This window comes from Trachinotus anak, unplaced genomic scaffold, assembly GCF_046630095.1.
Source record: "Trachinotus anak isolate AG129_WGS33_773 ecotype Australia unplaced genomic scaffold, CSIRO_AGI_Tana_v1 ptg000002l, whole genome shotgun sequence".
Classification (NCBI taxonomy): Eukaryota; Metazoa; Chordata; class Actinopteri; order Carangiformes; family Carangidae; genus Trachinotus; species Trachinotus anak.
Window position 1 is genome coordinate 1,240,661 of NW_027273853.1, and position 18,345 is coordinate 1,259,005.

At 41.4% G+C, this 18,345-nt stretch overlaps 1 protein-coding gene across 4 annotated transcripts in view; it reads left to right on the forward strand.

Moving 5' to 3' along the window:
- Nucleotides 1-18,345, forward strand: part of carmil2 (capping protein regulator and myosin 1 linker 2) — a 78,976-nt gene that overhangs the window by 1,332 nt on the left and 59,299 nt on the right. For all 4 annotated transcript variants that reach the window (XR_011692610.1, XM_071488704.1, XM_071488695.1 and 1 more), the window contains 18 exons: nucleotides 2,308-2,411; nucleotides 3,413-3,463; nucleotides 4,479-4,538; nucleotides 4,619-4,740; nucleotides 5,837-5,934; nucleotides 6,689-6,759; nucleotides 6,900-6,973; nucleotides 7,069-7,144; nucleotides 10,458-10,546; nucleotides 11,274-11,368; nucleotides 11,770-11,856; nucleotides 12,555-12,664; nucleotides 13,610-13,687; nucleotides 14,640-14,716; nucleotides 15,689-15,793; nucleotides 16,420-16,489; nucleotides 16,616-16,697; nucleotides 17,801-17,897. Coding sequence is in view for 3 of the 4 variants with exons in the window: in XM_071488704.1 (XP_071344805.1) it covers nucleotides 2,308-2,411; nucleotides 3,413-3,463; nucleotides 4,479-4,538; nucleotides 4,619-4,740; nucleotides 5,837-5,934; nucleotides 6,689-6,759; nucleotides 6,900-6,973; nucleotides 7,069-7,144; nucleotides 10,458-10,546; nucleotides 11,274-11,368; nucleotides 11,770-11,856; nucleotides 12,555-12,664; nucleotides 13,610-13,687; nucleotides 14,640-14,716; nucleotides 15,689-15,793; nucleotides 16,420-16,489; nucleotides 16,616-16,697; nucleotides 17,801-17,897 (1,546 nt within the window). In the remaining variant the exon portion in view is untranslated. The remainder of the gene's footprint in view (nucleotides 1-2,307; nucleotides 2,412-3,412; nucleotides 3,464-4,478; nucleotides 4,539-4,618; nucleotides 4,741-5,836; nucleotides 5,935-6,688; nucleotides 6,760-6,899; nucleotides 6,974-7,068; nucleotides 7,145-10,457; nucleotides 10,547-11,273; nucleotides 11,369-11,769; nucleotides 11,857-12,554; nucleotides 12,665-13,609; nucleotides 13,688-14,639; nucleotides 14,717-15,688; nucleotides 15,794-16,419; nucleotides 16,490-16,615; nucleotides 16,698-17,800; nucleotides 17,898-18,345) is intronic.

Consider the following 18,345-nt stretch of genomic DNA (forward strand, 5'->3'; position numbering starts at 1 on the left):
GAGTGGAGTCCACCTGTGAAAATTCACCTGATTGGACATGATGTGGAAAGACACACCTGTCTATATCAGGTGTCACAGCTGACGATGCAGATCAGAGCAGAGGGAGCTGCTGCAGAGCTCACAGACAGGACTGTGTCGAGGCTCAAAAACATGTCTGCTCCACTGAAGGTTCAAGAGAACAGTGACCTCAATCATTCTGACATGAAGAAGTCTGGAACAACCACTCGTCCTGCAACTGGACGCCTGGTCAAACTGAATAATCAGGGGAGAAGGTCTGAGAAGGTCAGGTTTGCCTGGTCTGATGAAACCAGGACTGAACTGTTTGGCCTCAGAAACTAGGAAACTAGGCTCATCACCTGCCCAGCACCATCCCACCAGTGAAACACGGCGGAGGCAGCATCAGGCTGTGGGGGGGCGGCAGGGAGACTGGTCAGGGCTGTGGGGAAGCTGAACAGAGCAAAGTACACAGGTCCTTAATGAAGACCTGGTCCAGAGCTTAGGACCTCAGACTGGGCAGAAGGTTCACCTTTCAACAGGACAATGACCCTGGCAGAGCCTGAGAGTATCTGCAGAGAAGACCTGCAGAAAATCCACAAATCCAGATGTGCAAAGCTTGTCGTGTCAGACCCAAGAAGACTGGAGGCTGTAACTACTGCCAAAGTTGCTTCCACTAAATCTTGAGTGAAGTGTCCAAATACTTCTGTCAGTGTGATATTTCAGTTTTGACTTTTCAGTACTTTTTAGAGTACAGCATTTCTAAAAATCTGGTTTCACATTGTCATCATGGCTCCTGAGATTTATGATGGGAAAATGATTTAGCAAAACGCTGCAACATAACAAAGAGTGAAGTGAAGTGGTCTGAAGACTTTCTGAATGCTCTGTAACTATGGAAACATTTTAAAACCATATATCTGGAGGGATGTCTGTCAGCCACTTGTGAAATAAATAAATAAATAATTTGTGCAGCGTCCATGTGTTGTACCACAGAGAGACCACACTTCACAAACATCAGTCAACTGGTATGCAGAATAAAGGCAGACTCAGCTTCGCTCTCACAAAGGTCAAAACTGAGTGAATCAGTTACACAAAAGTCATTTTGTGCTTAAAGTGTGGCCTCCCTGCCCTCAGTTAACAGCTGTGTTTCCACTGTGACAGTCAGCGACTCTAACTGACAATAAGAAGGAAACATGACTCAAACTGTGGTTTGTTAAAGATGTTGAGAGAGGAAAGAGTTCAGTCACCATGGGATTCTTTGAAATGAAGCTGCTGTTGTTGTTGTTGCTTCAGTCATGACTGATATGTCTTGATAAAATCTCTGGAACAATTCACAAAGAAGAGCAGGAACAAACGGTTTCTGAAATTTGACCTTCGATGTTCAGAAGCTTTTTATAGAGAGAGAGAGAGAGAGAGAGATCATTTCCACACCAGAGTAAGACTTCACTCTAAGCCCCCTGTTTATCATGTATACAAACATTTAATAAATGGTTTATATGTTACTATAATGCAGTTATAAGCAGATATGAGGAAAGTGGACAGAGAGTCTTTGTCAAAAACTTCCCACAAAGACACATTTGGAGCATTAAAGGTCCATATTTTACTCTTCTTCTGTGTTTTTATGTTGATCTCCATCAGAAGATATATTTGTGGTTTTAAGAACCAAAAACCATCTCAGTGTAGTTTTACATCTCCTCTCTCAGGCTTCTCTCTGGAGCTCTAGTAACAACAGGTCAGTCAGCCAATCAGAGGAGAGGCTGAGCCATGGTGACTGACATCTACCTTTAGACTGGATGGATACACCTGAATGAATTTATGTTCAGTGCATCTGAGAAATAAACAGCCTGTGGGGACACAGCCTGAGTTCACTGAAAACATCAAAATTAACTTCACCATGAGATTGAAAGTGTTTGTGTTATTTATCTGTTAGATCTGTGTGTTCTATCAGCGCTGCGATTTCCTTTCATGGCATTAAAGGCCACTGCATAAAGCCATCACAGGCTGTGACAAGTCAAGTCTTAAACTGTGCTTTTGAAATGACTTATTTTAAAAAAAGGTGAAACTTGGACAATAAATAACAGACAGTCTTGGGTGTGTTAACTTGCAGTTTTCACTTCCAGTAAAGATGGCTACCGTGGCTTCCTTGTCATCTGATGGCCAGAGCTATAGAAACAAAATCCAGGTGCTATAACCTGTCAAGATCAGATGAAGATGATGAAGGCTCAGCAGTAGTCAGCATGACAGATGCAGTACCTGAGTACAGTCAGCCTTGAGGTGACAGTGCTGCGTGTGTGTGTGTGTGTGTGTGAGCAGATCAGATCTCAGAGCTGCTGAGGCCTCACAGAGTCTGTCTGGTGACACCTGTGGTCCTGAACCACTCCGGTCAGCCAGGTGGGAGATCAGCCAACAGGTTTGTGGTGAGTGATGGAAAATAAAAACGTTTCAGATGTTTACTGTACGAAGAAACCAGGTGTGATCATCACAGGTTTTTATAGGTTTTTACAGGATATGATATCTTTGGATCAAAAGAGGATAAATCACTAAAAGTGACAGAGCTACACTCACTGTCCGAAATCACCCACTCCTCCCACTATAGTCCACTATATAGTGAGCCGTTTTGTACTGCTGTTTGAATGTATAGTGAGAATTATTATACCCTATATAGTAGACTCATAGTATCCCACAATGCATCATAAAAAGTAGTGTACAATTGATGGTCACTAACCAAGCAATTGTATACCATCATGCATTGCGGTGAAGGACTGAAATAAAATGCGCACAAAATTACCCAAGTAGTGTCTGAAAGTGTTTTTACTGATGAGCTCAGTGTATAGTCTTCCACATAGAACTACCTGGATAGTGAGCAGGGAAGAGTAAATGAGTGAGTGATTTTCTGATGCTCACTGACGTGGCAGAATAAAAAAACACTGAGCGAAGTTAGTGCTACCTTGATGTTAACCTTGTGCTGTTTGCTTTTGATATAAATAAATAGATAATTATAGGTGTGTGTTACTGGTGCACACAGTTTTGTATTATGGTCCTGTTTAATCAGTGTTGTACCTCACTGTGTAAATGCTTAGGCAAGGCTGGATTTCCAAAGTGGGCTCCTGCCCTCGGGCATCAGACCCTCAGACCCTCAGGTCCCCAAAAGCCCCTAATTAACAGTGTATCACTTGATTTGTGGTATTTTGTTTAACAGAAAAATGTTGATATGATGTACACTGTGAAACGATAGAGGCCTTCTGGTGTTATCCCAACCTCCTGAAGGGCCCCGAGTCAAGTCTCATTTTAAAATCTCAAATTACCACAAACTAAGGCAGAATAACCCTGGTACAACACTGTGCATCACATCTACAGTCTGTCAGTCCCATAACTATTGTCACATCTGTCTCCCTCTGATCATGTCTCTCTGTCTTAGGTACTGAGTCTGTGGAGAGGTTACCTGGTTATAAACAAGCAGCCTGTCAGGGTAAATCACAACTCATGCGTGTTTAAACATGTTACAAAGCAAACTAAATGTTCTCCCTGGTGTTGACCTGTTAAACTGTTCATTCTGAAATAATGATCTGATGTGTCACATGATAAATCTGAGGAATTGTGAGACCAGAGTTACAGAGATGTTGTCTAAACTGTTTTACATCTTCAAGCCTCAAACAATTACTCGGTGGGGAAAACTCATGGTCGACCTATGGTTTGATGAAAGTACTCTCAATTATTAGACATTTTGAACCTGTGATGAGGGTTTGTAGAGAGACACTGCTTGATTTTTCAGCTCTGTTTTAATGGCTGTTTAGCCAGGCAGATACATGTAGTTCTGGTTTTATGTGCTTGAGCTATCTGCATCTTGTAAAGCATGGTAATAAGGACATTCATTCAGTTGTCACTCCTTCAAACTGTTTGGGGTTAAGACTTAGATTTAAACAGCCCATATTTTACACTTTCCCTGTGTTTTATCTGAAGTGTTGATCTCCATCAGAAGATATATTTGTGGTTTTAAGAACCCAAAACCATCTCAGTGTAGTTTTACATCTCCTCTCTCAGGCTTCTCTCTGGAGCTTTAGTAACAGCAGGTCAGTCTGCCAATCAGAAGAGAGGCTCTGATCCTCTCTTCTGATTGGCAGACTGTTTTCTGAGTGATCCAATAAAGCGTGACTGCTTTGTTGTGACATCACGAAATTCCAGAAGTCCTGACGGCTGGTTTTAAGGCTCAGTTTCTGAATACAGGCTGTGTGCATTTCTCTGTGGACTGAGGCTTTGATACTTTCACAGTATTAATATAGAACCTAGACCTGCTTTATAATCACAAACACATGGACATCTACCTTTAGACTGGATGGAGCTTTAAGAGAAAGGTTAAAGTTAGGTCTAGGTTAGGGTTAGGGGAATATATCAGTGAGGGTCCACACAAGTATAGGGTGACACACATTTGTGTGTGTGTGTGCACTCGTATGTTTTCACATATATGTGTGTGTCAATGTGTACAGGTGGAGAGCACATTCAGCTACCTGGAGATTTGCTCCATCAACATTCACAGCCTCACACAGGTAAAACTCAGATTAAACTGTAGCTCATGTGTTTTTGCCGAGAGTAAGCTTGCATGTGTGATGTAATGTGTGTGTTGCAGATTGTGTTGGAGACAGACAGACAGACTTTGTCTTTCAGTGTACTGCACGCTGAGGACCTTGAGGCCATGGTCAGTCACATGACCGCCTCATTGAAGAGGATCTTCCCTGATTCATCTCCAGGGTGGGTCTCTCTCCACAACCTGTTAGGTGTCTGAATGCACACCACTGAGTCCATGTTCTCCATGTAGAATAGAATACCTAACTGACTATCAGGTCAAAATGTTAACATTACACACACAAAAGTGACAAATACAGGTAAAAGCCAACCTGCAGGGTGTTAGTAAGGTGTTGTTACCAACAATATGAAATATTTCAGCTACTGGATGGATTTCCAGAACATTTGACACACAGTCATTCATGTTTTCCTTGGGATGAGTTGTTGTAACTTTGATCCCCCGATTTTTCCTTTAACAGATAATCATCAGCTCAAAGTTTGAGTTTGTCTAATACTCTGGTTTATTACCAAATAACTGCAAAAATAATGACATGGTGTTTTTGAGCTAATGACCAAATGTTAGCATGTTACCATGCTAAGCTAAGACTGTGAACATTATACATGCTAAAAATCAGCATGTTAGCATTGTCATGTAGGGGAAACTGGGGGTGGTTGTAACATGGATCAATTGTAACACTTCCAATTTCTCCAATCAGGAACAAGTTATGAATCACCTGATTCACTCTATACATGCTTAATGTAGTTCTTATTCCACATGTGAGGAAGACACAGACAATTTTAGAGGAAAAGAATAATTTTGAATTAAGAAAATATTTGACTGTCATTTATAGTGCTGTGATAGTACTGTGATAGTACTGTCTGCTTTGTAGTTAAATCATGTTTGTGTGTTTATATAGATATCTTTCATGCTTGTTGTTACTGCTAATGTTTTAGCTGTTAGCTGTAAGGCAAGCGAGTTCATGGCTACAAGAGTCTGGGTTAGTTGTAACAACAATATACATACACTCAACATACTGTTTGCAGAGATAACACCTACATCATTTCATAAGAGACACATGTGGCTTGTTTGTATCACATTTTGAACACACTGGTTTAAAAGAGCTCCAAGAGACAGACAGAAACGTCAGCAATTTTCCAGTCTCCCCTACACGTTTACATGATTTTAGCATTTAGCTCAGAGCACCACTGCGTCTCACAGAGCTGCTAGAATGGCTGCAGTAGCCTCCAGTCCTACACAGTGTGTTTGTCCTTCGCTCCTCAGGAAGCTGTTAAAGACGATTCCTCCAGATCTCCAGCAGAGACTCCTCACACTGACCGCTGTGATAGAGGAGCAGCTCAACAGTCAGCCCGGCCCCTGTGGTACGTGTATTTCATGCTACAGTATAGGTGCCTGGGTGTCTGATCAGTGTCTGTGTTGACATCTAAGAAGCCATTTGTTAACTCGAAGCTGGAGATGACCTTCACCTTGTGAAGTGAGGGTCAGCTCTGTATTCTGGGGAACTGTCACTTTTTCAAAAGGTCATGGCTTTTTCAAAAGGCCTTCTGTTGTATGGGCTCAAATTAGGGTCAAAATGGACACACTGACAATCCAATCACAAAGTCCAGTCCAGTCCAAACAGGGGGCAAGTGGTTCTGTTTCCTCCACTGCTGCCACAGATCCTGAAAGGTGCAGTAGATTTTCAAGATCGATGACTTCTGCAAACTAGCAACCCTTTTTTTGAACATTTACAAAAACAAATCTGAATTCTCCTGCAGATTTATGTCACAGGATTACAGACTTTGATATTATTTGTGAACATCACTTTATGAGCTCAAAATCTTTTTGACCCTAATTTGAGCCTATACTGCTGGACCAGAGGGCGAACTACATCAGACAGCCAGAGGTGCTCATAGGCTGTAAATTTTGAATTTGAATAGATCATTACAGTTAAAGTTTTTATTTTTTGCCCACGTACAAACAAATATTTTGACTAAAAAAGGGACAGTGACACAAGCTGTACTTTCTAAAAATCCACAAATATGTTTGTCCTGCTTTTGCACGGATGATACTGATACAGCGGGAAGCTCATGTATTTGCAGATAGGTAGAGTGTGTTTGAATGTGTGCTCCTCAGGAGGATTCTCTGACACCTACGCTGCTCTGTGTGATTTCAATGAGATGCCTTTCAGAGAGGAGATTCAGTGGGTAAGTCACTTACCCATAAACCACTTTAAAATGCCCTATGAATCGAATAGAATAATTAAGTGACACTTTATAGCCACTTGACAATGACCGATTGATAGCACTAGCATATCTAAATGAAGCCTGGCTAACTGCTCTGGCAGGATGTTGACAACATCTACTACATCCACAACTGGAGACAGTTCAACCTGCAGGACTTCAGCCACTTAGACAGCAGGTGAGATGCCGCACAGAGCTGTTTCATCTAATCTGAACTCACCTCAGTCACACTCAGTTCAAATTCTTCTCGTTTCTCATCTCCTCCTCTCTCAGAGACTTGGCATTAGCAGTGGCAGCTCTGTCCTTCAACCAGTGGTTCACCAAGATCTACTGCAAAGAACTCAAACTGGTAAACTGCCTAATGTTGTGAAACAATAGTGAAAAATCATGATTGTGACTGTGGAGCACACTGACAAAAAGCAGAAGAGGCACTTCAGGTGCAAAGAGAATCGATTTAGTCCATGTGCAGTACGTGAAATAATGTGACAGTTTGGGTCAAAGGAGCTTCAAGACCATGCACTTCAAGAGATATTTATACGAACATTATCAGTCTAACAGCAACGATCAATCAGAAGGAGGGAGGTAACAGGCAAAAGGTGTTTCCCATGAACTCATTAATTACATGTGGGTGGTCACATGACCTACAAGTTAACAAGGATGCTTTCTGTTGTGCTAATTTCTGCTGCCTCTCGTCCTTGCTCCTGCATCCTCAGGCAGTGACTGAAACAAAAGCCTTTTGACTGACGTAGGAACAATAACCAGCTGATAAACACCCAGCAGATCAGCTGGCCAACTATTAACACATGACTGAGACCAAAGGGGTGTTTCTGTCTGGTAAACTCACAAACTTCCTCAGGGGATACACATGTGGTTCCTCCAGGAGTCATCCTCAGTGATGGCAGACCTCGGTCAGTTTCCAGGTCATGGACCAGAGCATGGGGGAGGGAGGAAGCATAAATTAGCAGAATGGAAAGCATCCAGTGATCATATGTGTGTGTTGACTTTTACTCTTTGGAACATGATAATACTGAAAACCACTTGGAACATTTGGACCTTTCCCATAAAACCCCTTTGGCGAATGTATTATATGTACATATATTGAATTTCCATGTTTGACATATACACTGCCTGGCCAAAAAAAAAGTCGCCACCTGGATTTAACTAAGCAAATAGGTACGAGCCTCCTATTGGATAATTACTGCATGGGCGATTATCTTTCAGCTGGCAACAAGTTATTTAACCCCAACTGGTGCAATGAGTTGCTTCTCATTTCTTAAACCACCATGTCGAAAGACACATCCCGTGGTCGTGGAAAAGATGTTAGTCTGTTTGAGAAGGGTCAAATCATTGGGATGCATCAAGCAGAGAAAACATCTAAGGAGATTGCAGAAACTACTAAAATTGGGTTAAGAACTGTCCAACGCATTATTAAAAACTGGAAGGATAGTGGGGACCCTAGTGGGGAGGTCAGCTGACTACCTGAATATACTGAATGACCAGGTTATTCCATCAATGGATTTTTTCTTCCCTGATGGCACGGGGATATTCCAAGATGACAATGCCAGGATTCATCGGGCTCAAATTGAGAAAGAGTGGTTCAGGGAGCATGAGACATCATTTTCACACATAGATTGGCCACCACAGAGTCCAGACCTTAACCCCATTGAGAATCTTTGGGATGTGCTGGAGAGGGCTTTGTGCAGCGGTCAGACTCTACCATCATCAATACAAGATCTGGGTGAGAAATTAATGCAATACTGGATGGAAATAAATCTTGTGACATTGCAGAAGCTTATCGAAACAATGCCACAGCGAAGGCGGTCCAACGAAATATTAGAGTGTGTGACCTTTTTTTTTTTGGTGGCGACTTTTTTTTTGGCCAGGCAGTGTATGTACATATAAAATAAAGCACATATGTAAAAAAATTATACATAAAACCTATTAGAAATTGGAAGAAATTTCGTATATTGAAATATATGTCTAGCCAATGCAAATGTTTACATATGTCTGATTATATTGTAGACATGTGTTGTGCAAAGCCTGTTAATATATATTGATATTATATACAGAAGGGTCCAAAAGTCTGAGACCACTTCCCCAGAATGTGAAGAGACATATTTCAAATGAATGAGAAATGAATTAGAAAATTATTTATAACTTGTGTCTATAAATTAAATATATATTGTTACCATATATGATCGCAACATATTATACCATATAAAAATTCATAATATAGATATTTTTAATATATGTACATACACAAATCATATATCCAGAGGATGTATATCTGTGATGATAATATGTGACATACACATCAACAACATCAGTCTTGATGTAGGGACACATATGTCACATACTGGGGTTGTATGGGGCAACTTGATGGTGTCTTTCCTTAGACCCTGCCTGCCTGATACGAGGTCCACACCCCTGGAGCCACAAAAGGCATCATGCAAACTGCTCTCTGGGGCTGACGAGTAAACTGATCTCACTGTAAGCTTTAAATGGCTCATGGGCTCAGGAGAGGAACGGTAACAGTATAAACAAGGGTCTTAAGGCAAAAAACGATGTATTGGGATGCAGGTTTTATCACAATGTAGAATCCACATCAAATTAACTTTTTGTTTCATCATATGCTTCAACTGTTATTGCTAAAGCGAAAGTTTCTGAATATAATAATTAAGATCAGAGTCTGTGAAAAAGTTTCCTCCTCAGTCACAACGTCGTTTCAGCAACACACTGTTATATTTCTGTTGAGCAGACAGTGATGCTCCCAGAGCCGAGTTAAAGGACGGTTTCAGATTTTTCTTATCTTAATGTACTACTCATGTACCCTGAAAGAGTCGACCAGTCCTCCAACCTGAGGACCTCATGGTTATAATAATAAACATGAAGACTGTAATAACGATCATGGCTTGGTTAGGTTTAGGAAAAGACGGTGAATAAGTACTTCCTCAACATTAGATGAACTATGTTGTCATGGTTACACTAATAGACAAAACATAAACTGCTGGTCTCACATAGGAATTGAACATGTCATAATTACTATGACCACTAGATGTCATATAACACCAAAACCTAACTATGCGTCATAATAACCTGCTGCACAGAGGATGTTTTTTTTTGAGGACAGTCTTGAAAGAGTTTTTGGTTGCTGTATTTTTTCCTCCCATTCTGGCAGTGAACTAATGCATTCCTAAACCAAACATACTATAAGCAATGGAAGAAAAATCCACAGTCCTTGTTTTCTGTAAACATTAGCTCTGAAGTTGTGCAGCAGTGAAATTTACCTTCAACAGTCTGATCTACCACTACAGTCTTTTGTACCAAAGTTCCTCTGTGTTTGTTGCTTAGCTGAGGACTAGTTTTATGAAACAATACAGAGTATACAGAGTATACATATATAGAGAGTGTTCTGTTGGGCTTTGAATCACTTAGGAATGAGACTGAGTCATCTCAGGAGGATGAGGCTTCTGAAGTGTAATCCCACCAGGAGCCTGCAAAGTCTCTCCTAGGTCCTGGATTCCTGCAGACCTATTGTGAATCTGTGGGAGATGCATTGCCACATTTCTCTGCCCTGAACAGTTTAATTATGAAAACAATATTTGGAAAAATCAGACCAGACATTTGTTTTGGACCTTTTCTGTCTCTCTGTCTCCCTTTAGTCAGTAGATGTCCAGCAGCAGCTGACTTTCCTGCTGTCCAGATCTCCCGGTCTGGGGGAGCTCTCACTGGAGGCCGGTGGACTCAAACTGTGAGTTGAATGTGATTGTGTGCAGATGCATAGGTACACAAGCAAGTAAACAAACCAAGACTCACAAAGGTGCATTGAGCAAATGCTCAACTTTCTACTTCATCAGGGGTTTTGCTCAGTGACCCACAGTTTTAAAGCTCCACACAGTCTAAAGGTAGATGTCCATGTGTTTGTGATTATAAAGCAGGTCTAGGTTCTATATTAATACTGTGAAAGTATCAAAGCCTCAGTCCACAGAGAAATGCACACAGCCTGTATTCAGACACTGAGCCTTAAAACCAGCCGTCAGGACTTCTGGAACTTTGTGATGTCACAACAAAGCAGTCACCGCCCTCAGCCAATCAGAAGAGAGGCTCAGATCCTCTCTTTTGATTGGCTCACTGATGTGTTGTTTAGAGCTCCAGAGAGAGGTCTGAGAGAGGAGATGTAAAACTACACTGAGATGGTTTTGGGTTCTTAAAACCACAAATATATCTTCTGATGGAGATCAACACTTCAGATAAAACATCGGAGAGGAGTAAAATATGGGACCTTTGAGTTTTAGACTGGTTGTTTGAATCTGTGCAACAATTTAAAGAAGATTTTCTTTAGAGAGAGAACTGAAGTTGTTCAGATGATTCTTAAGTTAAATGTTAGACAGAGCTTTGACCAGGGTTGCCCAGGCTGTCACTAAGTCTAGATGAGCTTGAGGTTGAGAATGACAAGTGACTTTCTTATTCTGCCGCAGGGACTTTGCAATAAAGATGGCAGCTGCTCTGCGGGAGCACACCTCCTCTACACTGCATTCCATCAACCTCTCAGGAAATCCAATTGAAGACAAAGGTGGGCGCCTTATATATTATGTCTTAGAAGTGTAAGCATGGTATTAGAATAGAACAGAAGTTCTTAACCATTCTCCATCTTGACCCAAGTTGCCAGTTTTACTGTTCATGTCCTCCTCTGTGAGGTTTTGTCGGTTAGTGAAATGGGCTGCTGTATGTTCGCATGCAGCTTAGGGTCAGTTCACTCAGTTACAAAAAAAAGAGAAACAACAAACAAGCCAATCAAACCCTTTGTTTCGCTGAGGGTAGGAAAGTTTGGTCAAAATCATTTGTTAATTGTAGAAAGGCTGTCACATGTGCATCTGAACATGACAGTTAGATAGACTGATAATGCAGCAGGTACAGGCTGGCAGGATGAACGTGGCTGCCAGATAATGTGTGTGTGTGAATGTGTGTTCCTAGGTATAATAGCTCTCAGTCAGGAGTTGGGGAATCTAGCTGAAGGACTCAAGCACCTTTCTCTGTCACGGGTATCAATGACTGCAAGAGGTAAACACACACACACACACACACACACACACATACGGTAACCCTTACCATCACAACTAAATGCCTAACCCGAAGCTTATGATGTGAAGCAATTTACAGGTATTAATCAGTTTTGTTGCCAGTGTGTGAACAGGCTGTAATGTAATGTAAAAAATTAAACTCTGATTTTATTGCCTTTATATTCATATAACTTTAACGGCCTGTGGACTGAACTGAACCGCTCCCAGCACAACACGGACTCCAACACAAACTCCACGTGAACACAAATAAGAACAAAAAAAAAAGTGAAGTCAAGTTTTTCTGAATGTTACATACAGAACCTTTAACCTAACTGTAACCTGAACCTAAAACCAGGTGTTATTCCTCAAACAGCCCTTTGACCAAATTGCCCTGGTTTCAAAACAATTGTTTGGCCACACAACCATAGAAACCACATGTTTTTGGAGGTAGAGGGTATATAAAAGGGAGGTGGATGTCCAACACTAGATAGTGATAGTGACATCATCCACCTCCACGTACCTGCTCCTCCACAGATGTCTCACTGCTGCAGCTCTCCACCTTGCTCCTCCCAGAATGAATATGAAAGGGCTGTGATGTCATGACAAACTAAATGCAGTTATTTCACATTATTGCATTTACATCCAAATTGTCCTCCTCCAACTCACTATTTGTGCATGGTCTGATGTGTGTGTTTGCAGGTCTGGGCTGTCTGAGTCAGCTGTTATCCTCCAGTCAGCTCTTCTCAGGCTCTCTGACTCACCTTGATCTGTCGGGTAACCCCAGCAGCCTGGTTACTGAAGAAGCCACGGTACACTCTGCTCTCTGTGTGTGCTTCATGTCAGATGTGGATTGGAGACTGGTGGTTGGTGATTGGGGAACCAATGACTCATAAAACAGATTCAGACAGCCAGGGATTCATACGTCATAGAACCTAAGGAACCAATCCTGTCAACTTGTGGGGACGAGGGGTGGGGCTAAATACACCTGAAACCTTGTCAGTACAGAGAGCCAGAGTTAGCCTTAGTACAACCACTAACACTGTGTCAGCCACTGCCAGTTACAAGCTAACAAACAACATAAACATAAAAACCTCATCTGAGTCTGGGTCTGACTGAGGCTCAAACATGAGGCTGAGTCTCTCTGATGTTTCCTCCTCTAACCATCTTCATCCTCTCTGCTCTTTCACCTGGACACCTGGAGCAAGCAGGTGGTGGGCGGGGCCAAGGCCTTTGAAAATCATGTTAAACAAAATATTAATCACAGCAGAGAGATTTTTACAGAGTTGAAAACATGTTTGAAGGGAAAGCAGATGTGTTGATGAAATACTGGTTATAAACAAAAAAACCCTCCTTAGCAGGCTTTAGCTTCATGCTTTATTATTATATTAATACTGGATCTATTCTGCACATGTGATCAGTGTAAACTGCACATTGTTGCAGAACCAAAAGGGTTTTATTGTTTATTTATGCATAACTGTGGATGTCATGACCTACAGCTATAATAAATATGCACAATATTTAAAGTGACACTGAGCATTGTTGAACTCCAGGGCTGAAAGTCCTGCTGTATGTGCAGGGATGGACCTTGTGCATGTACATGTGAGAATAACAACAGTTTAATTTACTTTTCGTCAACACTTGAGCTGTGCAAACCATGGCCATCCTGAATTGTACTTCACAGCACATATATAATTGTGGGTACATTGTGTGTGTGTGTGTGTGTGTGTGTGTGTGTGTGTGTGTGTGTCTTGCAGTTTCTCTTCAAGTTCTTGTCCAGGACTAACTCTCTGTCTCATCTGGACCTCAGCGATACCAACTGCCCTCTGGACACGGTCAGTAAGAGTTTTTGGAACAGTCAAACAATTAGAACAATCAGCTCGCTGTCTGAGGTCGATATGATTTAATCCTGTACAGAGATAGATCAGGACATGGTTAGCTTGGCTTAGCAAAAAGACTGGAAGTTGGGGGAAACTGCTAGCTCATGAAAAATAAAAAATATTCCATCATGTAACAAAAAAGAGCTCCAAGATACAGACAGAAATGTTAAAACATCCCCAGTCTCCCCTTCTTTTTTCTCTTTCTGCAGCATAATTTGGGATGATAATGTGATGAGTGGTTAAAAATAAATGATGGTGTATTAAATGGCGTTTGCATAGAGAACATATTCAACAGTGGCTCCTACTGTGTCAGGAAGATTTGACAAATACGTCATAATTTCACCTTCACCATCTCATCATTGATTAATCAGAGGCGTAGCGGTACAACTACGTATTCAGGGCCGAAACACAGGACGGTCCTCAAGAAATCCTGTGTTTACACTTTTTCTACTGGGACTAGTGTTTTGTATGTATTCAGATTGTACCTCGCAGTTTATAAAATTCTGTTCTGCTACTTATACACAGTAATATGAGCCAGGACATTTCAAACTAAATGTAATTCCAGTGAAACGTTATTCAGTCTCCCTTTATCAGGAAATGCAGTGAAAAAGTTGTCTTCTCTCAGTGGAAGCATCACAGTGGGATGGTTTTTACTCAGGGTATAATGAAGACATGCATGTAAAACCTCATCATGGAGCTTCACACAGTAACTACAGTATGTTGAAAGAAGATTCTTAAACACATTATAAATACTTCATGACTCCAATAATCACTACAAATGTATGTGTTTACTTGTTAATTGAGTTATTTGTGAAGAGTGGCAGTGGTTATATTAAAAGGGGAAAGGGCCCTCTGAGGCTGTGCACACACAGGGCCCAGATTAATTGTGTCATACTTTCTCCTGCAGTTATTTGTGTCCCTGTCGGCTGGATGTTGTTATAAAATGATATACCTCAACCTGGCCAGGAACCCGTTCAGCCACAGGTCAGCTCCACTGTTCCACTTCTGATACATCTCTGGTCTTCACTCTGTGACCAGAACATCCTCATCCTCACACTCATCTATCCAGTATTTACACAGCTATCACGGGACATGCATCACTGCAATACTTTACATGTATGTGTGTTGTATAGAGCTTTTCAATGACATTTCCTTAACGTCTTATTTTGCTATTTTTTTTATTTTTTTATCTGTCTTTAGCCCATGTCAGAAGTGGGAGGGGGGATAGGGGGTATTATAAATCAGCTTAAATGTGTGTGATTTGGTTAAAGAGAGCTCAAAGATTCAGTAGTTTTGGGAAATGTCACTTTTTTTTCAGAGCCAGATGTGAATAAAAACCACAAGACAGTCAAACAGCAGTAGAAGGTTATTTTGGCTCTAATAACATAATCATGATCTCATAGGCATCCAGGACTTGAGTGAAACAAAGCAAGTAAACTAAGGTGGGGTGAGGGGGTGCCTTTTTCCAGAGTTTGTCGGAGTTTGCCACTGATCCCTGTTATAAGTGGTTTGATTTACTTTCAGTCATTCATTTGAAGGTAACACACAACAACAGTTAGGTTTATACATGTTTAAACTTTTGTCATTTGAAGAACATTTCTCTCATCAGTTCATGTTATACTATTATTTGTTTGCACATTGTCATCCCAACACACTGCGTCTAAAGTTGCTTTTTTTCCCTTCTCCCCCAATGCAGTCCATTACCATCCACACTTACATATGTTTACAAGACATTAATCATTCTATAGAGCACAATAAGTCTAACTAGACATTCAGAACACAACACTACATGATGATTGGTCAAGACCCGACCTGTCAATGAGCCTGCAGGCACAACCCCAGAGCCCAGTGATGAGACAGGAACACACTGAGGATGAAGAGTGGGCAGACTTAGACCTGTGTGTGTGTGTGTGTGTGTGTGTGTGTGTGTGTGTGTGTGTGTGTGTGTGTGCGTAGAAAGGTGCAGAAGGTGACAAGGAGCATTCGAGAGTTCTTCAGTCAGAGCTGTGAGCTAAAATTTGTGGGCCTGTCTGCGACCAAGCTGCCTCCACAAGCTCTCAGGTGTGTTTACTTTAATATTCACTTTTATTCACTTATTTGTTTTTTAATGTGGAAGTTCGTTCCTGAGAGTTTGTAGTTTGACAGTGTATACATATTTTTATTCTTTTTTAGTTTTTTAAATACATCTCCCTAAAAGAGCCGGAAACACACACACTCACACAAAAACAAAGCTAAGAGACCCCCAAACAACACACCAGGTAGAGCTGCACAATTCATGGAAATATAATTGACCGCGCAAAATGGTTCAAGTACAATATACAAACAGCAGCTGCAAAAAGTGAGTCCTGTCTTTACAGTAAATGCACTTTTCATGTTTGCTAACTTAGCTACTAAGGCAGCTAGCAGCTAGCTAAACTGTGATATCAGTATCAGACAGCATGAAAACAACTAGTGGTCGCTAACGTTAGCCTGCACTGTGTTTTAAAGCAGCAACCATAGTCAGTCATGCAAACATAAGCTAACAAAACACACAATGGATGACTATTGTAATTATTTTTTAGTTATGGCTTCACATACACAACACACCTAAACCTTTCAACAAACCACGCTCAGCTGGGCGTGTGGTGGTGAGTCTCTACAACATGTGTACACTTGTATATTTCATGTATGTGTTGTTTGTTAAACAGGTTGTTACTACAGGGTCTTGCGACCAACACTCGTCTGTTTGGGCTGGAGTTGGACCTCAGTAGCTGTGAGGTACAGTGTACACACACACACACACACACACACACACACCTTTTTCAATTGTAATGAGTAGCAGACACCATGTAAACAAATTGTATCCTTGTGTGTGTGTGTGTGTGTGTGTGTGTGTGTGTGAAGCTACGGTCAGGAGGGGCCCAGGTGATACAGGAGCACATCTCTGAAGCTACAGCTATCAAAAGTCTGGATATCTCTGACAACGGTATGGAAAACCATACACACACACACACACACACACACACACATACACACAGACTTGCACAATAACAGCTCACCACTCATCTGAAACTGGTGCACGTGGCTCATCCTGCTGCAGCCCCATGTGATCACACGCCTCTGTGCTGGGCTAACCTGATGTGCTGTAGGTGTAAATGGTGATATGTTGCTGTGCAAGACTAGTGTACCAGTAAAGAAAAGAAACCATAAAGAAACAGACATTGACATCACAAATAACAGAGGGAAAGTCCCATTACTGTTAGACATGAGATGAAAGAGATGAAAGAGGATAGAACATGATAAGACCACTGCAAAGTCACTAAACTCATTTTCGTCTCTCACATGTTCACACTGATATCGCTCTCATATGAAGCTACAGCAGACACACAGCTTAGTTTAGCACAGGGGGAGGCCACGAGTCTGGCCCGGCTAAACTGTAGCCTCTTCAATTTGCTTCCATAAAAACCCTAACAACTCCTCCACCCTGAACAACCTTCAACCCTCTGATACCACACACAGCAGTGTCTCCTGAAACAGTGCCCCTACTGCGGTAAGCATACTGGACCTCAGTTGTCATGGTTACAATAATAACAACAAACAGTCATGGATAATAGAAACAACATAAATTGCTACTTTCCCATGGGAATCGAACACAGCTCTCCTGTGTCATCCTCATCCATCCACCCCAACCTCCTCCTGATGTGGACTTTGTCGCTCTATAAACTACGTCACCGCACGTTTCTCTTTGCTCCTGTCATCATTACTCATAATAACCTGCTGACAGACAACCTGTGGGCTCGTTTTCTACAGGATGACAGTCTCTTTGAGGTGGTGGAGGATGCTGCTCAGATACTGTCACACAGAGTTTTACATTAACACTGTAGATTAATTCTTGCTGTAGTATAAAACATCCTGCCTCCCTCATTACACACAACACCATGAGTTGTTTTCATTTCACATCTCACTGAAATACAGGTATACTTTTCATTTACCTGAGAAAATCGATAAAATGAGTGAATCGATAAAATATACAATGAATGATTGATATTGACCCACCTGTCTTACTTCCTCTCTCCTTTTGGGCTGTAGGTTTTGAGAATGACATGGTGACTCTGGTCCTGTCTGTTGGTCGATGTCACTCTCTTCGACACCTTGCGCTGGGGAGGAACTTTGCCATGAAGTCCAGGTCTGGGAACCTCGATGTATCTGCCCACAGACAGACAGCTGGAGATGACTGAATACATGGTGGCCGTGTGTGGGGCTCGAACAGTGACATTAAATTTTACATTGGAAAAACTTGTACTGGGATAAGGTTCCAAAAATTTATTTCCAAAATTTTATTTCCAAAAATAAAACACAGGCTTTGAAAAACTACAATCTTACAATCCTGTGATCAGTGATCATAAAAACAATGATTCAATGTCAAATTTTATTTTCAATGCCAAATGTAATGTCACTGTTCAAGCCCCATTGCCATGTTCCCACAGTCCAAAGCTTAAACCTTAAGAAATGAGTAGTTTGAGCTGCGTGTGTGAAAACACACATCTGTGTACATGAACAAGGCCCATGTGATACAAAGCGTCTGTAAACTGAAAAGTAGGTCTGAAGTAATGGCTCCTGTTGTGTGAGAGAGA